The sequence below is a fragment of the Phoca vitulina genome, unplaced genomic scaffold (assembly GCF_004348235.1).
Source record: "Phoca vitulina isolate PV1807 unplaced genomic scaffold, GSC_HSeal_1.0 scaffold29, whole genome shotgun sequence".
In the NCBI taxonomy this organism is placed as follows: domain Eukaryota; kingdom Metazoa; phylum Chordata; class Mammalia; order Carnivora; family Phocidae; genus Phoca; species Phoca vitulina.
In genome coordinates, this window is record NW_022589732.1 from 1,310,141 (window position 1) to 1,336,759 (window position 26,619).

Here is a 26,619-nt window from a genome sequence, read left to right on the forward strand (position 1 = left end):
TTTCTTTAGATTGAGGGATACTCATTATTCTCCCTTGAAGTAACCCTCCCTAATTCAACCAGACTTACTGTTTCTGGCTGCCTATGCACAGTTCCTGAGACCTGTGAGTTTCACTGTGAAAATCTGGAGTTTCTCACACTCCAGTTTCCACCCTGTGAAATTCTAGAATTTTGTACATCCCAATTTTCCAGTTGGAAGGATTAGAACAAACTCAAAGAGCTCACAATGCAAAATATGCAGAGCTCGATCCAAGAGCAGCTTTCCAGAGATAGTGGAGAGTGGCAGAAGAAGAGGCAGTGAACCAAAAGGGCTCTCTAGGTACCTTCACCTACATCTCAGAGCCATCCCCAGAATCTTCAGCAGCTGTCTTCGGATCCCGTCTTGTCACCAAAACTGTCAAATGACAAAACTAAAACAACTTAGTAATGAATTTGATGGCCTTTGTTCAAGGAAAAACAATACATGGATTGGGGGAATACAAATGCCTACCAAGAACAGTCTTCCCAAGGGAATTTGGGCAACAGTGAGTTTTACAGAGCATAACCAGAGGCAATGTGGAAGCAGGGCATGCTTGGCTAGGAGGTTAGGATTTTCTTATAAAGCTAGCAGAGGTTCTATTTCCTAGGGTAAACTAGCTAAAGCTGAGTCGGAGGACTGTGATTGGGGTATGCTGGGTTTCCTTGACAGATGTTTCTTGTAAGTACAGGCTCACTTAGGTATAGTCTTGTGATATGGGCAGGGCCCCCAGGAAGGCCTCCATTTTGTGAGTCCCAATATACAAATTAACTATCTTTATAAAGCTGAGAAGTATTCCATGCAAATCAGCATAACCACAGTCACATTTAACAAAATGTAACAGCTGGTGTGGGTGGCATTCAAATGTAAAATCAATAAAGCAACAATAAAGTATAAAAGAGAGTCATAAGGCATTAGGGTTCTCAATGGTATCTATTTTTTCTTCTCTGCAGCATGTGAATAAAGGACACAGGGACTCTGAAGTGAGAAAGATTCATAAAGAAATGAAGGTCTTCCTTTAATGAACTTATACAGACTGAGGGCTGGAGGCAAGAGTGGAGTGGCAGGATTAATCAGTTGTTCGAGAGGCAAGATTAGCCACCATAAGTGTTGTGACTTCCCCAAATCTAAGTACCTCCCTCTGACAGCCCTCACATTTCTGCTTCTGCCCCACTGAGGAGTTAGTCCTTATACAAGCCTCCACCTCTCCTGCTCACTCTGAGTCTAAAGAAGGATCCAGACAGGATGAAGTTCTAAGGAAAGCAGAAGACTAACAGATTCTGCTCATGAACACTTTGCTTTACTCCTTAATAGCACTGATATTTCGAATTGCCACATCCAGGCCCTGAAAGGTGTTTACCCTGACCTGAGCCAGCCTGATCCCTCAAGGCATGTGAAGCTTCTGACTTGACCATCATAACTCCTAGGATTGAGGAACAAACTACCCCGTCAGATTTATGGGCTTCCTGGGCTCCTGTGTTCATTCATCATTCAAATATGCAGTTCCTGTCAGGTGCTACATTCTGTGCTCTCCCTATTCCTGCCCTCAGGGAGCTCATAGTGGAGTCACCAGTGGTGGTGGTGCTAGTGGGGGGTGGGAGGTGACATAAACCATACACAGGTAATGACAGTATAGTATGATCAATGGTACAATAGGATAAAGGTAAGTAAGTGTGAGATGCTCTGGGAACATAGGAATGACACCAAACCCAGTTCGTGAAAGAAGTGTCAATGAAGTAGCCTAAAGGATGAAACAGGGAGATAGAGAGACAGAAGGTACCACGGCAAACATGTTAAGGGAGAGCATGGCATGTTCAAGGAACTCAGCGTGAGAGACTCTGTTTGGGGTTAGAATCAAACAGATGCGAATGGTGACCAATGAGGGAGGCAAGACCCAAGCAGAGGCCAGCTCAGATGAACCCTGTAAGTCTTTTTTTTTTAAGATTTTATTTATTTGACAGAGAGAGACACAGCAAGAGAGGGAACACAAGCAGGGGGAGTGGGAGAGGGAGAAGCAGGCCCCCCACTGAGCAGGGAGCCCAATGTGGGGCTCAATCCCAGGACCCCGGGACCACGACCCGAGCCGAAGGCAGACACCCAATGACTGAGCCACCCAGGCGCCCCAGGTGAACCCTGTAAGTCTTGAGGAGTTTTGGCTTTATTCTAAAGGCATTGGTGAGTCACTGAATATTAAGACATGTTCCAATTGGCACTGCAGAAAGATCATCTGAGGCCTGTCAGGCAGGTGGATTAGGAGGTGAGAAGGGACAGTGGAAGAAGGGAGAGCAGTCAGACCATTAGAGCACCCAAGCAAGACAGATGCTGACCGGGCATCACAGAAGTGGTCGTCAGAATGAAGAAAAACTGATCTAAAAGATATTAAAGAGGTAGAAACAACTGGTGACCAGCACAATGTGGCTGAAGGAGAAATAGGAAAGGCTGAAGATGATGCCACATCTGGACTTGGAAAATGAGATGAAAAATACACTGCCCCTTGAGAGGGAGACAGGAAGAGAAAAAGCATTCAGGGAGAGCTGCGTATCAGTGCCCATGAGGCAATGGCAGATAGATGGGCTGGAGTGACAGAGACACATCAGGGCTGGGAAGATATATTTGGGAATGAGCATGAAGGTGGCTGAAATTAAAAGTGGTGTGAGACCATTCAGTACGTGCAGCAAGAGAAAAGAGAATGCTGAGAGATACCAATATTTATGGGATTGATGATACATTGCTAAGTGAAAAATCAAGATGCAGGGGCGCCGGGGTGGTGCAGTCAGTTGAGTGGCTGGCTCTTGGTTTTGGCTCAGGTCATGATCTCAGGGTCCTGGGATCCAGCCTCACATGGGGCTCTTTGATCAGCGGGGAGTCTGCTTGAGGATTCTCTCTCTCCCTCTGCACCCACCCACACTCATGCATGCTCTCTCTCTTTCTCTCTCTCACTCAAATAAATGAATAAATCTTTTTTAAAAAAAAATCAAACTGCAAAATGGTATATGCAGTAAGGGCTCATGTGGAGAGTAGAGGGGAAGATCGTGTGTGTGTGTGTGTGTGTGAGAGTGATTGTGTACTTGCGTATTTTTTGTGGGACATGTTAATTTATAAACTATTCTATTGCTTGAATTGTTTAATGGGTATGTACAGCTTTTATAATCTAAAATAAGACTTGATTTTAAAAACATTTAAGAGGCAGACAAATGAATAGGAGACTGCAAAGTCCAAGAAAGAGATATGGAACGAAAACACAGAGAAAAGGAAGCTTATTGTCTGACCCTACTTATGTCTTATTTTAATGGAATGCTAAACGATTTTAACTGCATGTGGAAAAGCAAGATAAAGCAATAAAAGAAATATTTAATGTTGATAAACATGCACTCAACCATATGACTTCTGTCTGAAGATGCTTTGTTTTTTATATATTTTTTAAGATTTATTTTATTTTTATTTTAGAGAGAGAGAGAGTGTATGTGCAAGTGGGGGGAGGGGCAGAGGGGGAAGGAGAGAGAGAATCCTGGAGCAGACTCCCCACTGAGTGCAGAGATGGATGCAGGGGCTCCACGAAGGGCTCAATCCCAGGACCCTAAGATCATGACCTGAGCCAAACCCAAGAGTCCTATGCTTAACCAACTGAGCCACCCAGGTGCCCCGAAGATGTTTTAAATAATGATCTTTAAAATAGGGGCCACTGTTTCTTACAGTCTATTTATGTTAAATTTTAATAAGGATACAGTTTCATCAGCAAATAATTAATAATTATGACCAAAAGGGTCAACTGGAGCAGTGAATCAGACCTGCAGATATGGCAACAACACGAAATGAAGCCTTCCTGCTGGGAGGTGGTCATAGTCACAGTGCATGGGCAAGAAGGAAAAGCAGATGGCACGTTCATCAAGTCTCTATTCCCTTCTGGGCCACATGGCCTCTCCAGCCCATTACAGAAGCTAGTGACTTATTTCAAAAGACTTTATTCTTTATTTTTTTAAAGATTACTATAATCTGAGGAATCAGAAGGGCCAATTTCTATGATTTTAATGTAAATTAAATATTTATGTATATTTTAGGTCATCTCCCTCTGAGTTGAGATATAAACTCCTTTAAATGCCTCTAATTACTATAGTATATTACCATCCTAGGAAAAACCACCTTTTATTCTCCTTTGTACTGAAAAAGTGAACAGTCTGCTGATATGGAATCTCTACCATGTTGTTTTCTGAAATTATTAAACTATGTCTGCTATTCTTTGCTTTTAAATATTCCTCAATGTTTCATTTCACAAGCTCCTTGTTCATTTTATCTAGTTTAGCAAGAGTCAAATTATTCTTCTACTCCCAAAGCAGTCAGGAGAAAAATCCAAAATTACCATCACAAAAATTACCCCAGCCCCTCAAGCTTCTCCACTAATGTCAGGCACAAGGAGAATTAGGGATCCTCAAACTCAGAAAGTTCCAACTCAGTGAGCAGGTGGGCAAAGGGGGGGGGGGGCTTCTGATTCTAGTTATTCATAAATTCTGTGGCTCCATAGTGGCTACTTATTCAAGTATTTACTGAATACTTTATACACTGCCAGCGATAGTTCTGGCTGTGGGACTACATTGGCAAGCAAAACAGATCAACACTCCAGAAAACAGCATAAGAAAGAAAGGGGGGGGGAGGGAGGGAAGGAGGAAGGGAGGGATGGGAGGTAGGAAGGAGACAATAATTTCTAGGTTTTTGCTAAGTCAATGCAGATTTGTCCCTATTTCTTACCTTCTATAATAATAATGGATAATCAAATCAATAAGCCTGAGAGCACCACAAGATGTGAAATATCTTGTAAAGAGATCTTTGGTACCTGGACCTTTCCTCAATTCACACCCTTTACTCTCTCAAAGCAGTTTCTTCATTCCAGGGATGCCTGATTTATATCCCATCTTATTTCTCTCCTGTCTTAGGCAATTCAGGGTGCTATATAACACAAATACCATAGACTGGGTGGCTTAAACAGCAGAAATTTATTCCTCACGGTTCTGGAGGCTGGAAGTCCAAGATCAAGGAGCCAGCCAATTCGGTTCCTGGTGAGAGCTTTCTTCCTGGTTTGCAGATAGTTGCCTTCTTGCTGTATCCTCAGATGCCAGAGAGAGAGAAGAAGTAAGCACTTTCATTGTCTCTATTTCTTACAAGGGCACAAATCCATCTCCAAAAGCCCCATCTCCAAATGCCATTGGGGATCAGGATTTCAATATATGAATTTTGGGGGTTCATAAACATATAGTCCAAACCACATCCCATGGGTCCTCAGTGGTCCCTTTCAAATCCCATCTCCTCTGATGCTTGAGGCCATATCAAACAGTCCTGCCTCTCTCCTTCTGGACTCTCCTTTCAATCCCCTTGGTGTTTAATCCTGTATAGCCTTGCTTTGCAGTATATGCAGAATCTGTGTGCTTGGCTTATGTCTCCAAGTTAAAATGTAAGTACCCCAAGTGAGAATGTCTGTGTCTTGCATTTCTTTCACTCTCTTGCTGTGCCTCAGCACTGTATAAAATATTTGTTCATTCATTCAGTCAGTCATAACACGTCCAGTGAGTACCAGTGCTTAATGCTGAGGAGCAGTTGTTGGTGGATTTGGGAAACCTAACGATTGGGACTAATTTAAGGGAAATGCCAGTTGAATTCCTGGCAAATAGGAACCACAAAATATTTTTACTGAAATACCAGTTTCTCATTGCTTGCACGCTCATTTCTCTAAGTGGAATGAGGCTAAGAGAGTTTAGCCCCAGGAAGGGCCTTGAACAGCTGTTTTACTGAATAAATAAGAGCCTGCCAAATACTAACAGCAGCTTGCATTTGCAGTATGTAAACTTTTCAGACTGCTTTCCCATCCTTTAGCATAACTTATCAAGTATGTTTCTTAAATGAGGGCATCTAAGTACTTGGAAAGAGGCAGAGTCTTAAGTGTTTCTTCTGTCTACATTATTACATCTAACAAGTTTTCATAGAAGATGGTCATAAAATTTAACCCACACTTTTTCTTACAAGTTCTGAACCAATGAAAGCTTTAGAACTTCCTATAGAACGCTGAACTGCATCCAAGTGCTGAATAAAACACAGCATTAGACAAGGGGGTTACACGGCTTTCCACACTGGGCTCCAAACATGTTCCTGTGTTAACAAGGGACATGTGTCTTTCACTCTGTTGAGCCAATCATTGAGGACCATTAAGAAAGTCTAATTGTTCTCACAAAATATGGAATAGCTAACACAAAGGAGAATCATGTCATTCCAACATTCTCCTTTTAAAGACTTGGTGCAAGGTGCACCTAGCTGGCTCAGTTGGAAGAGCATGTGACTCTTGATCTCAGGGTTGGGAGTTCAAGCCCCATGTTGGGTGTAGGGATTACTTAAAAATAAAATCTTTGAAAAAAAATAAGTGGTGGAAGTATCAGATCCCTGCCCCCCTCTTTAAAACATATGGTTTGGGTTTCGGTTTTTGGTTTTTCTTTTGAGGGAGGTTGCAGAAGGCAGTGGAAAGAGGAAGGGAAGTAATATTATCTCAGAAACCAGAAATGTCTAGATGGACTTTAATTTCACAGAAACCTATTTTAAAAAGCATTTTATAATTGGAATTAAAATAAACTGAAGTGAAAATGGAATACTATGTACTATACTATCTCAAATTAAAAAAAAAAATTAACAGCAGCAAGAAGTAAATCCTGACAGGAAAATTATTCTAAGATATCTAAAGAGAAGAGACATATCAAAAATAGTGGTATCTTATGAATGCCTAACATTCAATTGCATTATGGCTTTTCATCCATTTTAACCATACTGTAGTTAAAAGATGCCAAGTCTTTGAGATTACGTCCCCTCAGTAATGGGGGGGGGGGTCCCACCAATGTGCAAAATATTAGCTCCCTCTTCAAAGATCTCCATCTACAACGTTAGCACAAAGCAGGACCAATTTAGAAACTGAGTCTTGTCTTACCAAATGCTGCCCAATCTCTGTGTCTAATTTCCCAATCAACAGTGATTAGGACTGTTTAAGTCTTTCATCAGGCTCTTCAACCACAAATAGAGTATGTGGAGTTTTTGCTTCAAAGAGGGTCTCTATTTAGAAAGCATGCTTCCTTCTACACAGTAAGAGTAGATGACACATGTGGGCTGAACTGAATATTCTAAGCAAAGGTACCCAAGAAAAGTTCCCACGCGGACCTGGGAAAAGTCTAAGGAGGTTTTATTAGTCCCAAATACTAATTGTAACACCGCTCATGCTGAGAAAGTCTTTAATTTGAAAGAAGTTTTTTTTTATTTTTTGTTTTTTGTTTTTTTTAATTTGGAAACCCAGCAATTATCTGGAATGAAGGAAGAGCTAACTCCCAGAACATCTGAACTCAAAAGCATTTGGAGCACAAAAGATATCTGGCATTTCAAAGCCAAAAGCCACAGCTCTAGGCTCCAAACTAGTTTCCAAAGAGCTTAAGATAAAGGAGAACCTGAAGGGAGACAGGATTCCCCCAGGTGAATGATGATGAGAATAAATGAAGAAAGCATGCAGAAGCAATTCTATGAATCCGGTCACATCGCTGTAAGTTAAAGCATCTCCCAGCTCTCCATGGCCTGCACTGTGCTTCCTCCCCTTGAGTCAAGTCCCAGGGACAGGAATGGCAGGCATCAGGTGCTGTGTCAGGGGGATGCAAGCCCACAAGGTATACACTGGAGCGAAAATGCCAGAGGGCCGCATGCTCACTGGACGCGTTCTCCACAATGTCACCTGAATTGTGAGTTGTTAACATGACATAGTTTCTTGGGACATCAAATTTAAGTGAAGATTTAGAGAAAAAAAATCCTTTTTCTGGGGTGCCCGGGTGGCTCAGTGGGTTGAGCGTCTGACTCTTGGTCATGGTCTCGGGGTCATGAGATCAAGCCCCAGGTTGGACTCTGCACTCAGTGGGGAGTCTGCTTGAGATTCTCTCCCTCCCTCTCCCTCTGTCCCTCCCTCCACTCACGCATGCACACTCCCTCTCTCTCTAAAATAAATAAATAAATCTTTTAAAAAATTCTTTTTCCATTAAAACAGATGTATTAATAAACTGCAGTATAAACAAAAATTGCAGCATTTGCAAAACTTTTTAAGATGACATGAATACAGCAGTCAAGATGTTTAGTTTCAAACAACAGAAACAAAGACTAACTGATTTAAGCAAATAATGAATTTATTCGAAGGCTCACAGACTAACCCAAAGGGCTTGAGAACCAGCCATGGGGCTCTGAGGCCAAAACCGCTCAGAACTGGTCCAACGTGGACACTTCTGCCAAAACTGAGCTGTCTGCATCTCTGATGTTGCTGACTCTAAGACCATCGGGTTAGTATTTTATTTTTTAAGGAAAAAGTAAATAATGCTGCTTATCAAACTCTATCACAACATTGATTTTAAGGAGCACCCCGGTTTCAGCAATATTAAAATTGGGGGAATATGTGAATCGTAGGATTGATAAAAAATGGTCAGTTGTACAGCGTGCAGTCCTCACACCTCACACTGGCGACAGGCGCCCCCGCCATGACCAGGTCTCCTCTCGCCGCACCCACTCCCACCTCAGGTTCTGCCCACGTCCTAGCTGAAAGGGAGGCTGGAAAAGCAAGTACTGGCATTTCAGTTTGTATGGTGGGAAAAAAACAGGTCCTGCTTTTTTCCCTCCTATGGGAAAATTTTCAAGCACAAAAACAGAGTTCAGATGCTGGGCAGCCAAAAAAGAATGACAAATATCCCCAATAGGGAGATTTCAAAGAAACTCCCTCTTATGGTAAAAGTTCAGTGTCCTCTGCGGTTAGAATTCAGAAACTGAGAAAAATGTTTGAGAAGCATCAGAAGAGGAAAACTCCTTAGGATGGAAGCCAAGGCCCTTACAATACAGCCCTACAAACTGTTCCAGTCTAGTTTCCAACACCCCACCCTACGCATACCCTGAGTCCAGGGATGACTAAGTAGGTGGCAGCTCTTCAACCGCTGTCATTCTCACTCACATCTCCACTCATGGTGTGTTCTCTCCAATTAGAAAACCTCTCCCCGCCCCCACCGCGATTTTTCTGGACTTAAATAACTCCCACTTCACAACTTGAACCAAAACTCACCTCTTCGTGAGAACTCTTCAGACAGCCCCTCTTGGTGATCGCTTAGCACATTATCCATCTCTCCATTGTGAAAGGAAAATTCCTGCACAAAGACTGCATATTGCTTGCTAAAGCAAGGGCGAGCTGCACATCAGCAGACAGTCTCCTTGAGCAAAGCGGACAGCGCTGATCCTGTACAGGGCTGGGAGACCCTCTGAGCTCGGGGGCTGGGAGACGTCCAGAGCTGGCATGTTTAGGCAGCCGCCGACCTCCAGCTGCAGAAGCAGAGCTGCAGTGAGGGTGTTGCCGGCTGGCTGACCTGCAGAAGCATGTCCCTGGAGTTAGGCTGCTCCTGACATCTGGCTCTACAACCATGTGTGCTGGGCGTGGGGGCTGCTGTCGCCGATGGGCTGGCTGATGGCAGCGTGAATGACTGCTGCCTCAGCCATGGCTGAGGTTCTGAGGCTTCCTGGTAACCACATGACAACTGGTTTCACTCTCACAACTGGGACAATATTAATATATGTTAATGATATGATATGGGTATGATAACCACACTAATAGCTAGCATTCTAACATTTACTGAGCTCTTACTATGTACCAGGCATTACAGTAAGTATTTTACAAGGATTATCACCTTTAATCCTTAGAACAACCTTACGGATGGGCGCTATTTTCCCTCATTTCACAGCTGGGGAACGTCGGAGCCCCACTGAGATCCAGGTACAAAGCAAATGGCAGCTGAGGCCTGGCTTCTACCCAGCACACGGTGAGGACTCTGCTGGGTGTTGCTGTCGCTGTCACCCCAAAGACAGCACACTCACCCTGAGAACAGGCACCGGGTCTCCCCTCCTTATGCCCACGGCTACACTGACTGAATCAGGGCCTCTCGTTCACAGGCACCCCCAATGTCTCTTCTCAGAAAGAGAGAGTGCGCCTGAATCCTTTAGTCGTTCAAAACCTGATCCGAAGGTCAATAAGCTCTGTATCTTGCCATCCAGCCATGGCCAAAGTCGACGATGAAACCAACACCCTGCACAAACTGTCAACAACATCCGGCATCCACAATGGTAAGAAAGCAAGGCTTAAGAGAATACATTCCACCTGGTTTCTAACTACTTTGTAGCCAATTCTCCATCCTTGATGCAACTACCACGCCTAAAAGTTGGTCATCGACTTGCCTCATCTCCCCCAAGGTGACAATGTTCCAGAAGCCTAAAACCCTCACAGAAATACCAGCGGCAGAAAACCAGCAGCTGGTTATTTTGCCACTTGCTGCTCACATGCATAGACCCAATCAAGACTGCCCCAATCGCGGGGGAAGTCGGAGGGGGAGACGAACCATGAGAGACGATGGACTCTGAAAAACAAACTGAGGGTTCTAGAGGGGAGGGGGGTGGGAGGATGGGTTAGCCTGGTGATGGGTATTGAGGAGGGCACGTTCTGCATGGAGCACTGGGTGTTATGCACAAACAATGAATCATGGAACACTACATCAAAAACTAATGATGTAATGTATGGTGGTTAACATAACAATAAACAAATTAAAAAAAAATAAAAGACTGCCCCAATTGCTACTCCTAAGAAAAGCACTCCCGTACCATCTGAAAAAAATTAAGTTATATGAAACATACCAAACCACATCCAAACCACAGCACTCAGCCAACAAAGGCCCTGACATTATTGGCAAAGATATATCATTAAAATATCTGTTTCCCTCCCGTCACTCCTCAGCATGTGCAGTAAGAAGTCCCTCTGCAATTTATTCCTTTATTTAAAATTATCCCAACAACTGAGAGGACGGTTTGGTCCTTTTTTCTCCTGAGCCCAGCCAGGCCTTATCCTCCAAGGCCCCAGACACATTCACAATCTGTGATAATCTATCTGGTGTGTGTATTAAGGTACCCACATATCCATCTCCAAATCAACAGAAAGCATAAATCAATTTTTAATACAACTGTAAGAAGAAGTAATACTCAGGAATACCATTCAGTTAGTCATTCAATTTGTGTGGCCTTGAGTAATTTACTGAAATTCTCTGCGAAAAGGAATAAGAGAACCAGCACCTCATAGGGTGGTTGTGACAATTAAATGAATATTATACACGGCACTCAAGACAAAGCTGTGTACATGGTCACTGCACTTAATATGGTGTTGTATTCTTGGGGCACCTGGGGGGCTCCGTTGGTTAAGCATCTGCCTTGGGCTCAGGTCGTGATCCCAGGGTCCTGAGATTGAGCCCCACGTCAGGCTCTCTGCTTAGCAGGGGAGCCTGCTTCTCCCTCTCCCTCTGCCCCTGCTCGTGCTCTCTCTCCTGCTCACACTCTCTCTCAAATAAATAAAATCTTTTAAAAAAATATGGTGTTGTATTCTTGGAAGCTGCTGAGAGTAGATCATACGACTTCTCACCGCACCCCCCCAAACACACACAGTTAACTGTGAGGTGAGGTAATTATCTTGATCATGGCAATCATTCTATACCATATATGTACATCAAATCATCACATTGTGCACTTTAATGTATACAATTTTATTTGTCAATTGATTCCTCACTAAAGTAAAAAAAAAAAAGACAAGGCCGTGCATGGTCATTACCACGGAAGCAATTACTACCAGCTCTCTGGCTATGACCCACAAAGTCCGAACTGGGGAAATAGCCGTACTACTGACAAGGAGAGGACACCTGGGAGAGATATTCTGGGCTTGAGGATGAAAGCCTTCAACTCATCCACTAGCCATACCTAAAGATGCACATAGGACTGGCATGGTGCTAACCAACCACAGGCATAGAGAACACTTTTAGTGTACATCCAGACACTTTCAATTATCCAATTTTTAAGATTCCATATTAAGTTAATTACCTCCTGGGGAACTGTCTTTTGGATGTGATCATCGTGGATTTTGGGTGGGCCCTAAAGCCAATGAGTGGTGTCCTTGTGGTGGTCTGACTCCAATCTATGTCTCAGTCTTCACATGTCCTTCTTCCCTGCATGTCCCTCTGTGTCCACTCCTTTTCTCCATCGGCAAAGACCATATTTCCAAATAAGGTCACATTCTGAGGTTCCAAGTGAACATGAACTTTGAAAAGACACTATTCAACCCAGTACAAAATTCAGTTTAACAAGAGGAGAAATATAGGCCCCCTCAGGGACACACAGCCCAGCATCACTGATGAAAGACCATGTTACTGAGCCTAGTTTGGCAAATCAAGCAAAACTGATGAATGGTTTTGCCTAGGAAGGGATATTAGTGAAACTAACAGTTTGAGAAGCAAACAAAAAGGCCAGGTCGGTGTGCATAAGGCAGGGCATCTCTGAAATAGAATGTAGGTTCCAAAATCACTAAAGCTGAAAAGTTGACATTCAAGTCATCCACTTTGAAATAAGGAGACAGAAGATAATATGTATGTATGTTAAAGACACATTTTTAGTCTTATTTGCAATGGATAAACCTCCTTGTAAAGAATATAACATTAAAAGTTTCCGAGATAAATCATATTTAGCAATTAGCTCACAAATAAATAAGAGGAAGCCAAAACAAATGAACTTAACAACAAAATGTCTTCAGAGTTACAGCACTGCGATCAGACACTGTAATGTCGTTTTGGAAATTTTAACCAAATAATAAAATAATAATAAATAAATATATATATATAAATAAATATATATATTATAAAATAATAATAAAATAATAAAAATTTCAATGACAGGGAAATAAAATAATGCTCAAATATGCTTGCAGCTACTGCATTTTCTGGTTTAAAACAATTTTAAAAAATAGCTTCTGCAAAAATTTTCACTATTTTATGAACTAGAATTTTATCCTCTTTGCCCAGAGATTAGATCCCTGTCTCTTTTCCAATGTGACCTCCCTGCTTCCCCCTCATCTGATGCCTACTTCAAGCCTGCCCTGGTTTCTGCATAGAGTTAATTACCTCCTGGGGAACTGTCTTTCTGGGCTCCTCACTTGCCACTAACCCAGGAGACCCCAAGGTCACACTGGCTACAACAGAGCTCACCAGACTCCCACCCTGTACATGGCCAGGAAAGGCTCTAACATCTAGATGCTGGTTCTTCCAGACGCCTTGCCATGTTAGGAACCACTCACTGAGTTCCCATCCTGCTTTTTAGCACAGGTGGAAGTGGGATAGTTAGAGATTTAATAGGGAATTATATTTTCTTTTTTCTCTGTTTCCATCTTGACGTTTCACATTATGTAGAAAAAGTTACAGCTGTCAAAGTCTTTATTAGTTACTAGTAAAACAATAAACAATATTTTAAAAGGAACCCTAAATCATTCATATTTTCCTGTATTTTATTTAGAGCTAAACTAACTCAGCCTTCTGTTCAATCCTTTTGTCCTTCAGGGAGAGCAATATCCAGGTCTTCAGAGGACCAGGCTCTCTGGTTCCTAAATCAAGTGTCCGTTTCAGTTTGTGGCAATGGTGAGGGAGAAATTGACAGAAGGAAGAGTTGGGAGGGAATCTCGCTGTCCTGTGGATCCACATGATTTTCCTCTGGTGGCTTTTAAGTCTAGTAGGTCACACATTTAGTACAGTTAGTGTTTACTAGGTTAAAACTCACAAAAAATTGGGGCGCCAATTTGTGTCTTTAACACACATACAGTTGGTTGAGCATCTGACTTCTGATTTTGGCTCAGGTCATGATCTCCATCGTGAGATCAAGCCCCATGTCCGGCTCCGTGCTGGGTGTGGAGTCTGCTTGGGATTCTCTCTGTCCCTCTCCCTCTGTTCCTCCGCACCCCTCCCCTCTCTCTCACTGTCTCTCTCTGCCCCTACCCACTTGTGCACTCTCTGTCTCTTAAAAACAAAACAAACAAACAAACAAAAAACAAAAAACAAAAAACCACTAAAATCCAACCACACCCCCACCACACTGAGGTCCTGATTAAAAGAGCTTTAAACTTCAACAGTATTCCTTTGGTTACTGAATGTTATTTACAGCTGAAAAGCCTAGAAATCTAATGCTGGGATGATCTTTCCTATTGGTAATGTCCCTGGCACATGGCAATATTACCAAGCTAAGCAATCATAGTATTGTATTTCAAAGTGTTAATGAACAAAAGAAGCAGAGCCGAACATCTTTGTTTCTGAAAAAAAAAAAAATCTCCTAATTGTGGCTACAACTGATTGAACGGTGAGAGTTACAGAGGGCTCAGCTATAAAAAAAAGATTCATAACAAAACCAAGCTGGGCTTTGTTGGGTGGGAAGGCAAAGTTCCATCATGACTCAAAGACGACCAGTGACCTGGGTCTGGAGGCAACCACATAATAAAATAATGTTCAAAATAGTAAAGCCATCCTTGTGTAGCCTCAGCCTAGAGCTGCAGTTTTCAAGGTAGCCATCCCCTGTCTGGCCACTTATTTCCGGTAGGAGTAATGCTCAACATATGACACTCTTGTTGTCTGTGTCTTCCATTAGTAATATTGTTTTTGATCATTTTAACACAGAACCTGGCTCATCAAAGTCAGCCTTTCTGTTCACTTGGTAACAGCCACTGTTCATGGCAAGTAGGGTCCAATGGGATAAATGGTCTGCAGACTTCAAGGGCAGATTTTCAAACTTTTTTGCCCTTCTATCCAATTTTTAAGAGTTTATCATCCCTAGAGAGTGGACTGCTTTTTCCAGGGTGTTTCATGCTGTTTGGATGTTAAAGATATAAAATAATTACTACAGTTTGACTCCTAGACCTAGAGAAGTTGCTGACTTCCCTTCCTATGCCTTCTTTTCCTACTCTAGAAGGATTGAAGTTAAAAAAAATCCTGATGTGTCAGGCTATGGGCACAACTGGTTACTTTTACCTTTGGAGGAGAAGGTAAGTGAGGTCAGATGTTCATGCCATTCATTCTTGATACAGTGGCCAAATTTAGTAAATAAAAACACATCATATCCAGTTAAATTTGAATGCCAAACAATAAATAATTTGCAGCATGAATGTGTCCCACTTTTTTTTTGCTTGCACAGAACTCCCATTCCTATTCAAAACAGTATCCACATGGGACATACTTAAACTACAAAATTATTCCTTGTTTGTCTGAAATTCAAATTTAGCCGGGCATCCCATATTTTATCTGGCAGCTACATCTCTTGCAAAATATGGAACCTAAAATTGCAGGCTTGAGGTTGATATGTTATGTCTCAGTCCCAAAGTGATATTTAACAATGTTTGATAAAGTTTGGATTGGCAATTCTTAGTTACCCGAAATGTCAGTTCATTATGTTTCTGCTATCCAGACTTCCCAGCTTTGCTTCCAAGCTCCAAAATAGGCTGTGTAAGTCGCTGCTAAGCTGTGTTCTTTGCCTAAAGAACACCCTGCTCTTGAATAAATATCATCAAGTACATGAAGATGTGAATTTGCATATCTGTGTGTATGCAGAAACTCAGTTCCCACATCTGACAATATCCAAATTGTCAAATCTACTTTCTATAGGAAGTATTATTTTTGGATGAGATTTTAAAATGCCTCTTAATCACAGCACCACAGGTTTAGCTGGCATAACCCAAAGTCACTACAATCTTCTGGCAAGAGTAAAACCACAATTATTCCTAAATAAAATAATAAAATTAGTGAACTCTGAAGTTTCATTTGGCTGGCAATAGAGGGAAAAAAAAAAAACCAGGAACTAAACCTACTTTTTTCCTGACAATAATGAAGCAGGTATTTAACTGAAGGGGTACTTGTAGAAAATTCCAATTTCTGCTCAAAACAATAACAGTATGTATCTCCTTTGGTGATACTTCATTAGCCTAATTAATGTTTTTTTTCTTCTTCTAGTCCTTGACATTAATAACAATACTTCAGTACTGTAAAGGACTAGAAGAGAAAAAGACCAATTAACTTCTTCTTGCTTGAGGTTATATGCTAGTTTGAGTAGAAGATGTGGAAGTCATTAGTGCTGCTGGCCAATAATTCATTAGCGTACGTTAGCAGCATTGTACTTCTTAGTCCCTTGTATTATGCAACTATAGTTATGGGAGAAGCACATGACCAGCTCTGGCCAATTACTAAAGAATGTAAATACTATATGTTGATTCAGGCCTGAAGCTTCTAATTATTGGTGCAGAAACCCTCCAAAGCTCTCTGACTTTGAAACCAGCAACGTTCAAGACTGACACTGCTCAATTATTCTGGGTCTTTAATTGATTGCCACGATCAGACACTTTCTAGTGACCAATGAGGACATGTAACATGCAAGAAATGCACTTTTGTTTTAACTACCATGTATTTTTGTTTAAACTGCTAAGGTTTTGAGTTATTTGTTATTGCAGCATAGCACAGCCTGGCCTAACTCAGGAGAAATGCAATTTTTGAGGTTTTAGCGCATATCCAGCCAAATGAGTCTTTAAAACATTCTATACACAATTTTTAGCCCCCTGAAACTTGTTGAATGTTTAAGGTTATGTCATCATCACTCTTAATTCTCAACAAACTCTTAAGGTAGGTACAAAATATCCTCTTTTCTTTATAGATGGAAAACAGACACTTAAAGAGCTGGTAAGTAAATGCTTAAAATCATAGAGAGAGTAAGTGGCTGAGAAGGAACTTGAACCCATAATCATATGGACCTATAGACCATGCTTTTCACTACCTCACTATACTATGATTCAAGTAATTAGCCCTGGGATTTATTAAAAGAAATTTCTGCATAGTAGAGGAACAAGACTCAGAACCCCATAGAGAGGTAACAGGTGCCAATAGGGACAAAGGTGTCCCATGGATGTTATTCTTCTTTCCATGAATTGGTAGGTCTTGACTCTGGGCTGAATTTATAAGGCTATATAATGTTAGAAGCCATCTTTGGAACAACGTCATGGAAAATCGGAAGTTCTTTAATTCAGAATTTATGCAAAAGATGCAGAGGAAGAGGCATAACAAGACAATTTTAAGAGCCATTCCGTGTGGAAGCCATCTGCATATCTGTTAAATATTCCAGGAAGCATATAAGTAGAGATCAGTTCTTGCCATTCTCTGTTGCTACACTCAGAAGAACCAATACCATCAATACCTTCTTCATTTTTTAAGAATTCTTCTGTAACTTCATCATAGGTGGAATATCAATTAGATAATGGGGACCCGAGTACTACAATGCCAAACTTTCAAATTTCCCATTGCCTGTAAACTTGTCTCAAACCAGTTATGTTGTTTTGAACACAAACTCCATCTGGGTGACATTTCTTTTTAATTTTTGAGATTTAATGCCCAGTCAAACAAGTCACATCACTTAATTTTAAGATTCCTTCATGACAGTAGTTAAGCAGAATATATTTGTATATTTTTTAAAAAAAAGTAAAAGTTATTTTACAAATATTCCAGGTTCTCTCCTAAAAATATCTTTTTTTATCAGCTTCGTCATTTAACAACAGATCGGTTATTAATTCAGAGGCGTATCAGAATCTGATACACTGTGAGAAACCAGGAACCCAAACATCAACTTAGACAGCCTCACTTTGAAAGACACTGAATTTCTCAGATTTCCATCCTCCCTGAATCTCAACCATTTTACTATTGGAGAAGTGAAGGGGGACTTGGAAAACAAACCCAAAGGAACACTTTTCTTTCTGACTAGTAAAAAATATTCCAAAAAATCCATAGCAGGAATTGAAGTAAAACCTCTACACTGCACCTGCAAAACCATATAAGAGAAATAATGCAACACAAACTCCTACGTCAAAACAATTATCTAAGGCCAGTTGTTAGAAGCACAGTGAATTCATCCTTTTAACACACTCCAAAAAGCAAGCCCTCAAAGGCATATTCAGAACTTAAATGTCTTCCTATCACTGAAAAGCAAGTGAAATTCTATTTGAAGTTCATTTTAGCTTTCTGGTGCTCTCAATTTCAAAGTCAATCAGCTGTACTGGTTTTCTTGCTTTACAGTTTGCACTTGCTTGTGGTTCAATAACACATTAAGAAAAATGTACATAAAGTAGACCTATAATTAGAAACAGAATCTTAGTTCTTTGGGGGGGGCGGCGCGGTGAATGACCCAGAATTAACTATTGTCTTTTAATTTAGAGTCTAACACAAAAAGAATTAGACCTAGACTCTCCAAAAATAGAAATATAGTAAATACTTCATAGTTAGGTTATTTTGCCTGAAAAGCGTTTAGGGGGTTTTCATTTTCACAGAAAAATTAAAATGCAAATTTCACAGTCAGACCTGGATTCCTTTCCAGCCTCTTAACACATCTACTGGAGCCAAACAGAGGAAACCTAATGCTGATGTACACCAGACGGAACAGCTGGTCTCCCCAAGGAAGTGGATTAGCAGCATGATTGCAGTACACAGCTCACTGCAGAAAAGCTCTCTATATAGCCTCTTAGTTTTTGTCTTCTGCTAAAATAGACACCAGAGGGGAGGACAGAAGGTTGGTGCATCGCCTGATGCCAGCTGGTAGGGAGTGAAGATGGTAAGACTTTATCTACCAATGCTAAATCTAAATGCCCTCTGGATAGTTATGAGGTCCAATACAGGAAATTGGTTCTGTTAGTCAAGTCTAATCATCCCCAAATCAGGTTGTTAGGGATTAATACTATAGTAATATAGAATTCTTTTTAATTTTTCACAAAATATTACAATATACATAATCTATTGCCTTTTTAAAAACTGGGTATGTTATTTTTAATCAGTAGGGGAATGTCCATAAATGGATTTTTTTAGTTAAATAGTGGGTTTATACATTTTTACTGAGTAATCAGGAAAGTGTGAATATAAGAAATTAATGTGAAACAGGGGCACCTGGGTGGCTCAGTCATTAAGCGTCTGCCTTCGGCTTGGGTCATGATCCCGGGGTCCTGGCATCGAGCCCCACATTGGGCTCCCTGCTCTGCAGGAGGCCTGCTTCTCCCTCTCCCACTCCCCCTGCTTGTGTTCCCTCTCTCGCTGTGTCTCTCTCTGTCAAATAAATAAATAAAATCTTTAAAAAAAAAGAAATGAATGTGAAACAAATAGTTCTAGAAAAAGGTAGATATCATACCAAGAACAGGAAAGCCTGATCAAGACTGGCGGTCACACATAATAAACAGAAAGTATGTGTGGAGGGAGTCTCACAGTAAATCAAGCCCAAAGTTTTCCAAGATGACAAATTACCCAGATACTCTAAAGGGGAGAGATGAAATCTCCAGAGGTCACTATTAGTCATAATGAGATATAATAAAGCATACCTAAAATTTTATTGCGATATAAATGACATATAACATTACATTAGCTTCAAGTGTACAACATAATGATTCAATATATGTATCTATTGTGAAATGATCACCACAATGTCAAGTTAACATCCATCACCATACATAGTTACAATTTTTTTTCTTGTGACGAAAACTTTTAAGACCTACTCTCTTAGCCACATTCATAGTAACCACGCTGTATACTACATCCCTAGGACTTACTTTTCTATCTGTAAGTCTATATCTTTTGACTACCTACACCCATTTCATCTACCTTCCATATTTTGTGTAATATATCACAAAATATTACAACAAATATAATCTATTGCCTTCAATAAATTCTCCTCCATAGAAAGAGTAATAAACTGCTTTGATAAAGAAATTCTGCTTTAACACAAACTCACAAGTCCTATTTTATCTTCAAGTTAATCATATCAAAGCATCAATAAAACCTGACCTTTCAGGAGATAAATCATTGAATGGTTCCTATCCAAGCCATTCTTTTTTTATAGCCCAGCATCTAAGGAAGAAAGGGATAAAGAAGCAGCAAAGAAAACTGCAATTGATCTTGGTTCAAATAAACAGTCTCCTTATTTCTAATATCTTAACTTCCTTGAGGACATTCTTGCATTGTCTTCCCGATTCCTGGACTTTTATTGGATCAGCAAATATACTTAAAGCCTTCTTCTTTTAAATCACTCATATGTAGTGGGTGCAAAATTAATTAATCATTCATACATGCACACAAAACCTCAGATTCTGCTACTTCACCCAGGCAGGGCTCCTCAGAGAAATGGCAAGACCAGGAGGAAAGTTGCTCAGAGTGAGATTTGAATCTGATCCTCCAAAAGTAAAATTTCTGAATCTGATTTTGGGATTGATCAGAAAGGTATGAAAGATCAAAACTTTCAACAGCTATCATCTGGCCCCTTCTCCCTTACCCATATCTCCATTCCCAACCTGGTTAGGATCAGATTGAAGATCCACTCTAGGTGCTGAATGCAAACTTTGTGACAAGAGAACCCAGAATGGCAATAGCTAAACGTTTACAATGGTTCTGTTCAGTTTCAAAGAGGGTTATTTTTAAGTCATAAATGTTGTGCTCACAGAGTCTTCACAGGTGCTTTTAGGGAATGATGATCAGAGCAAACCAGTCAGAACTCTGTCCTGATGGTGACAAGAAGTATTGAGCAGGATTTGAAGCATAAGCTTCAGTGCCCCCAAATAAGTCCAGCTTTACAAACAGAACCACTGTCTCTCCCACAGCGTATGGTAAATCGGCTGATTGTTACATTTACCCTGTGATTGAAACTCTTATGAAATAGCTCTATCAACGTCTATACTTGTTCAAGTCCTCGTGGCATTTTGCCTGATGATGTTAGACAACAACACTACAGTATTATCAGGGATAATTATGGTTATTACTTAAAACGCTGACTTGTTCACAGCTTTAAGTCTTCCACTTGAATCTAGCAACACCCAGGCTAGTGTTTTTCAATCAGAGGTGTACATCAGACTTTCCTATGGAGTTTAATAAAAATGCAGATGCCTAGGACATATACCAGACTTAATGAATATTTGACTTTCCATTCTTGGCATGTTCTTATATCTCTAGGTTTTTCCCTCTGTAAAAATTACATTCATCTATTTTTGTAAAATCAGAAGTAAACTCCCTGACTTCTTTAAAAATAGACTTACTCGTTATCCTTTGAAACATTCTGTCTAATTTGGGGGCAATGATTTTATTATCTTGTTTTGCATGTCACATCTATTCATTATTCTTATTATGAGCTCTCAGCAGACTTTTCACATTTGAAAATGATTCGTAAATTGATCACAACCAGTTTCAGTTTCTGTCATCTATACATGCTTGCTTTCCTTAGATGCTTGCCTGCAGGTGCTGCTACCAGCTTCAGGCCAGAGGTTTCAACCAAGAATACTTTCAACAGTCCCAGATGCTTCAAACCGTTGACATTTTCAAGGACAGACTCGGGTACAGGAATCTGATGACACCAAAGTTATAAAACTTCCGTCCAGACAGCTTTATGCTCCTGCTAACCCAAGACAATAGGAACAAGAATTAATTGCATAAGACTGAATGGACTGAGAAGGGAAATTTTACTGTAGTTATTTGTTTAGAATATTGTTATTTTAATGTTCTATTTACTGGATCTATAAGAAAGTCCTTTCTCTACTTCACCTCACAATTTAGTAGAGTCTTGTATTAACTATATTTTATTATTTTCTGTATTCTTGATGCTCTGGCCTCTAGAGCCCCACTTACTGGGAAGTAAGTTCTCCCAGAGCTAGCCAATTCTTAGAACATAAATGACTTGCCCAGGAGAGAACCTTTCACATGCAAACTAACCAATCCAGAGTCCATACTTGGAACCAATTCTTCTATCTGGCTCATACACTCTGGAACGCAATATTCCTCTGCCCTACTCATCTGAACCAGGTACCAGAGAGTCCCTATACCTCAAATTCTACTGAAATGAATCAAACTAGTCAATCCTAAGACTGCTTTACCCTGCCTCACCTTGCCTTTCCCATAGAAACCACATAAAGGCTTCTGCCTTGCTTTCCACCTGTCCCTTCTGCTTCCTGACTAACCCTGGTGCTTTCCCTCCGTGGCCCTGCCCAGTATGGCATGCTCCCTTTCCTCCTGAGAACTAGGAGTAGGAATCTTTTCAAATGGCAGTAACCTTCTCATCTGTTGGCCTCACCATACGTGAATAATAATAATAGTAATAATAATAATAATCCTATCCTTTATAAACCATTCCATTTATGTAAACTGAAATGAAACATTTAAAAGTGTTATCTGAGTCTCACTGGCCCCAGAGTTCAGAAACTCACCCTGCATCCTTACTTTTCATTGCAATGGGGTTATTTCATATATTCAATAATAATCTGTCTTCCTTTTTACCAGAATAAAATGGAAAAATCTGTTATGCAACCAATATCTTGCCTGGAATGCCATCTTGAGAAGGACTTTCATTGCATCATGTAGAACAGACCACTTTGAAGGAACGAACGAATATGGGTTTACTTATGCAGCCAGTGCCTACAGAGGCCTCCTAGGATAACTGGTCTGCTATCTGGCTTACAGGGTCCAATCTTACAGGTGGTAAAGATGATCACTTTCCGGCAAGCTAGAAACCTAATGTTATTTTGGGGACCTCAAGAAGAGAGGAATATATCCAAATGCATAGGTACTGCAGCTGAAATATAGTGGAGAGAGTTTCTTGAACTCAGCTCCTTGCCTTGGGATTGCAAATAATAGAGGCATTGAAAGTCCAATCTGAGATTCCTCATGAAAACTCCCAGAGAAAAGTTAATATTGTAATTATTCAATAGTGAATGGTTTTAGATTTTGCAAAGCATGCTTAAGAAGGACTATATGGTAAATTAACACTCTTGCTATGCCTAGGTAAATACTCAGGCCAAACCTAATGAGACTAGCCTTAATTTGTGATTAAGAATAATCTTTCTTTGAGATTCTTATGATCACAAGGGGGAGGAGGAGAATGTAAAGAAAAACTATACATGACTTTGAAATTTAGTGGATGTCCTGGCTAACTCATCCATCTGGATAATCTTTGCTTTTGTCTTTCTATGACTAGGCTATTTTACAAGGCTGTAGACATAGAAGTGAACTTGTAGATATTGATGGCAATGCAAATAATTCCTCATGTCCAAGGGAAAGTAATTGATTATCACCAATGGATACTATAAGTTTTGCCAATTTTGTGTCCATTTGTAAATTTATTTCTGTATTCCTTGTCAGACTACAAATATGTGATACTTTGCATTCTCTTTTGAACTGGTTGTAATATCTTACTGATTCCTTCATTAATTAATAATTTAAATCTAATCTTTGATACATCTTTATTTCATATCTGTAGGAGAGTCATGATTATATTCTTTTTTTTTTTTTTTTTAAAGATTTATTTATTTATTTGACAGAGAGGGACATAGCGAGAGAGGGAACACAAGCAGGGGGAGTGGGAGAGGGAGAAGCAGGCTTCCCGCCAATGAGGGAGCCCGATGTGGGGCTTGATCCCAGGACCCTGAGATCATGACCTGAGCCGAAGGCAGACGCTTACTGACTGAGCCACCCAGGCGCCCCTGAGTCATGATTATATTCTTTTAAATGTAACTTTTCACAACTGAATAAGATCACACTTATATTTCACACACAAAAAAGGTGATACAATTATCTATACACCTCTCTTAACCAGTTTTGAATTACTCAACATGTAATACTGAGTGACTACCGAATGCTACAAATCTAAAGATAGACAAGAAGGACTGAATCACTGACCTTAAGAAACTTGCATCCTATGGAGCTAACATTTACCCAAACTTTGTCTAGCTTCTGTGGTCAATATCACAAAGCTTTAAGGCAGAAAAAAAAAAATACACTTACAAAATTCTCCCCAAAGTAATCTTTTCTAAATAAGTAATTACTGGCTAAAAGCACAATATATCAGCAAAGGAAAAAAAATTCCAAAGTGAAACCATGGGTTTTATATAAAAATTAAGGTGTGCGTAGTATAAGGGATTAGGTAAATCACTAGATTTATAGTTGGAAGATCTGCGTACCTCTTCTTAGAAACACTGTGCTTTTATGGAAAAGACCTTCCACTCAAGTTCTTCCAAATCTGTTCAAAGAGGTTATGTAATCCCTCTAATCCTTAGTTTTTCCATTTTCAAAAAAGATAATAATACCCATTCCATGGGATTGTGGTAAAACGTGGTACATGCCTGGAACACAGTAAATACTTGAATACATGTTAGCTGATTTTATTAATAATACTATTTATAGAGTATTTATAGATTCAGTTCTTGCTCAATACTCAACCAATGTTAATTCTCTCTCCCAAAGAAAATAGGAAGAATGAAATGTGTTTCATATTTCTCCCAAATATGGAAGATCTAAAATATTATTATCAAAGTTCCCTTAGTCACTGGAGGGGGGGATCTCATTGTGTGGATAGAGATGTTAGGAATGAACTGGAAATTTTACCTGCAGTCCAGGAGTCCAATGCTGTACTATAAGCAAAGATAATACAAGCATATCTCTCCCCAGAAATCTTCCTGTGTGTGTGTGAGCAATGCATTGGAGTTACAGGCCCCATTTAGCACCTTATTACAACTGACAACTGTGTAATTTCTGAGAGCCAGGCTATAGGATAACAAGAAAGAAGGCACTCTAGGAGACATGGGTGGTCACCCAATGCAAAAAGTGTCACAGGTGACCCTTAGCAGGAGATTCAAGATCAGAGCCTCCCTGAGACCCGTCAGACTCTGGGGGAAGCCCTTTGGGTACCTGTATCCTCCCCAACACCATACTCCTAATCAGATTAAGTGCTGAGTGCATTCAGTAATAGGCAGGGTCTCAAGTTTATCATAACTCAAATAGTATTTTCCATTCACTTCTGTCTGAAACTCAACTCAGTTTAAAATAATTACAACACAGCTTTATGAATGCAGAGGACACTTTCAATTTATTGCAAAATTAACTGACTAAATAAGAGGTCCTAATGCCAAGGAAGAAATGAGACAAAAATCACAAGACAAATAAGAAAATGACAAGGTCAAATAAAGTGTTCAGCCAAAGTTGTTCTAACAGGAAGATTACCTGGTGCCCACTTGCTATATAGGACTGGACTTAAAGTTATACAATTAATCTGTTACACGTAGAACCTCCCACATTATTTTTAAGGTTTAAATGTTAACAAAAAAGCAGTTAACATTAATGAAGCACCCATGTCCCCAAAACTGTATTAGGTGCATTACAAGTATAATCTCATTAACCTCCTAGTAAAATAAAAGTGTATTATATTCATTTAATCTTTTTTTTTAAAAGCGTCATAAATTAAGGAGTTTTCTAAGATTTAAAAACATCACATTCTTTGCTACATCCCTTTACAACTAGAGAAAGTTTTTTAAAAAATTAGAAAATATAAATGTACTACCCAAATCAAGTTGAAAAAAAATTGCTTCATTCATTCATTTAAATACTTAATTGACCTCAAAGAACCTGATACCACACCACACACACACACACACACACACACACACACACACACACCAGAGGCACATGCGCACTTGAATATTTACCCAAGTCTTCTAAAGGGCAGGCTAAGGTGAGTGGATCCGGGTAAACTAGGGATTTTTGATTTGCTAAGAAGAAATCAAGTTTGGGGCAAGAGCTACATGACCTGGGTAAGTGAAGATGGCTGGAGCTCCTCCTCCACTCTCCCCTGCAAGAATGCAGCAGCTCCTCTGAACCATTATCAAAGCCCAGGCTTTAAGGGGTCCGTTGGAAAGGGCGCTAAATTACCAGCCTGCTGAGCACACTGCGCTGGGAGTGCCCTCCGTGCGTCCCAGGCCCGCGGTAGGCGCACTGACCCGTCAAGCTCACTAACCACCTCCTGCAGAATCACGCGCTCACGCTGCCCGCCAGAGCGGTGCCCTCGCGGGAGAAGCGCCCATTCGGCAAAGGCCTGAGGTGGTAGAGCCCGCTACCTGACTTTCTCCGTGGCTCCTCCCGCTCTCCGCCTTGAGCAGGGTCTTGGGCTTCCGGGACTTGAAGTTGCCCATGCTGGGTCGCAGCACGCCGTCCACCAGCACCGTCTGCTCTACATGCTGCGGCGGCGCGCGCCACGGCGGCGGCGCGGGCTCCTCTAGGAGAGCCCCGGCGTCGGGGTAGTTTTCTTTATTGTCTTCATCTCTAAAACAGGAAAGACCCAATTTAGAAAGCACCCAAAAAAGTAATAAGCTGCTGCGGGAAAGTGGGGCTGGCACACTCATTGCTGCTCTATTTATATGGTAACTAGCAAAATGTTTGGGGTGGACTTAGTTTCACAGGAACAAGAACCTAAGAAATATGAATTTCCCTGTTGAGATCACTCCACGTTCCCTTCTAATCTTTACTAGTGGATACATACTTCTTTTTTGTAGTTGTAACTTTGTGCATACTATCATATTTTTTTAAATTTTTCGCTTCAAGATGCTTTCATGTATGTATTTTTTTTCTCTGACAAAAATGTGAGAATCAGATTAGAGATTGTCAGCCCGGTTTTATAGATTAAGACTCTAGAACTCAGGGGCACCTGGGTGGGTCAGGTCATGATCTCAGGGTCAGGAGATCAAGCTCCAGGACGGCTGCGAGCAGGGTGTGGAGCCTGCTTAGGATTCTCTCTTACCCCACCCCTCTCTCTAAAAAAGACAAAAAAAGAGAAGGGAGGAAGGAAGGAAGGGAGGGAGGGAGGGAGGAAGGAAGGAAGGAAGGAAGGAAGGAAGGAAGGAAGGAAGGAAGG

General features: G+C 40.7%; 1 protein-coding gene across 5 annotated transcripts in view; it reads right to left on the reverse strand.

Annotated features, from left to right (window-relative positions):
• FAM13C (family with sequence similarity 13 member C) overlaps positions 1 to 26,619 on the reverse strand; it is a 150,606-nt gene that overhangs the window by 113,846 nt on the left and 10,141 nt on the right. For all 5 annotated transcript variants that reach the window (XM_032423913.1, XM_032423911.1, XM_032423912.1 and 2 more), the window contains one exon: positions 25,826 to 26,030. In XM_032423913.1, coding sequence (XP_032279804.1) covers positions 25,826 to 25,900 — 75 coding nt within the window. In that variant the 5' untranslated portion in view covers positions 25,901 to 26,030. The remainder of the gene's footprint in view (positions 1 to 25,825; positions 26,031 to 26,619) is intronic.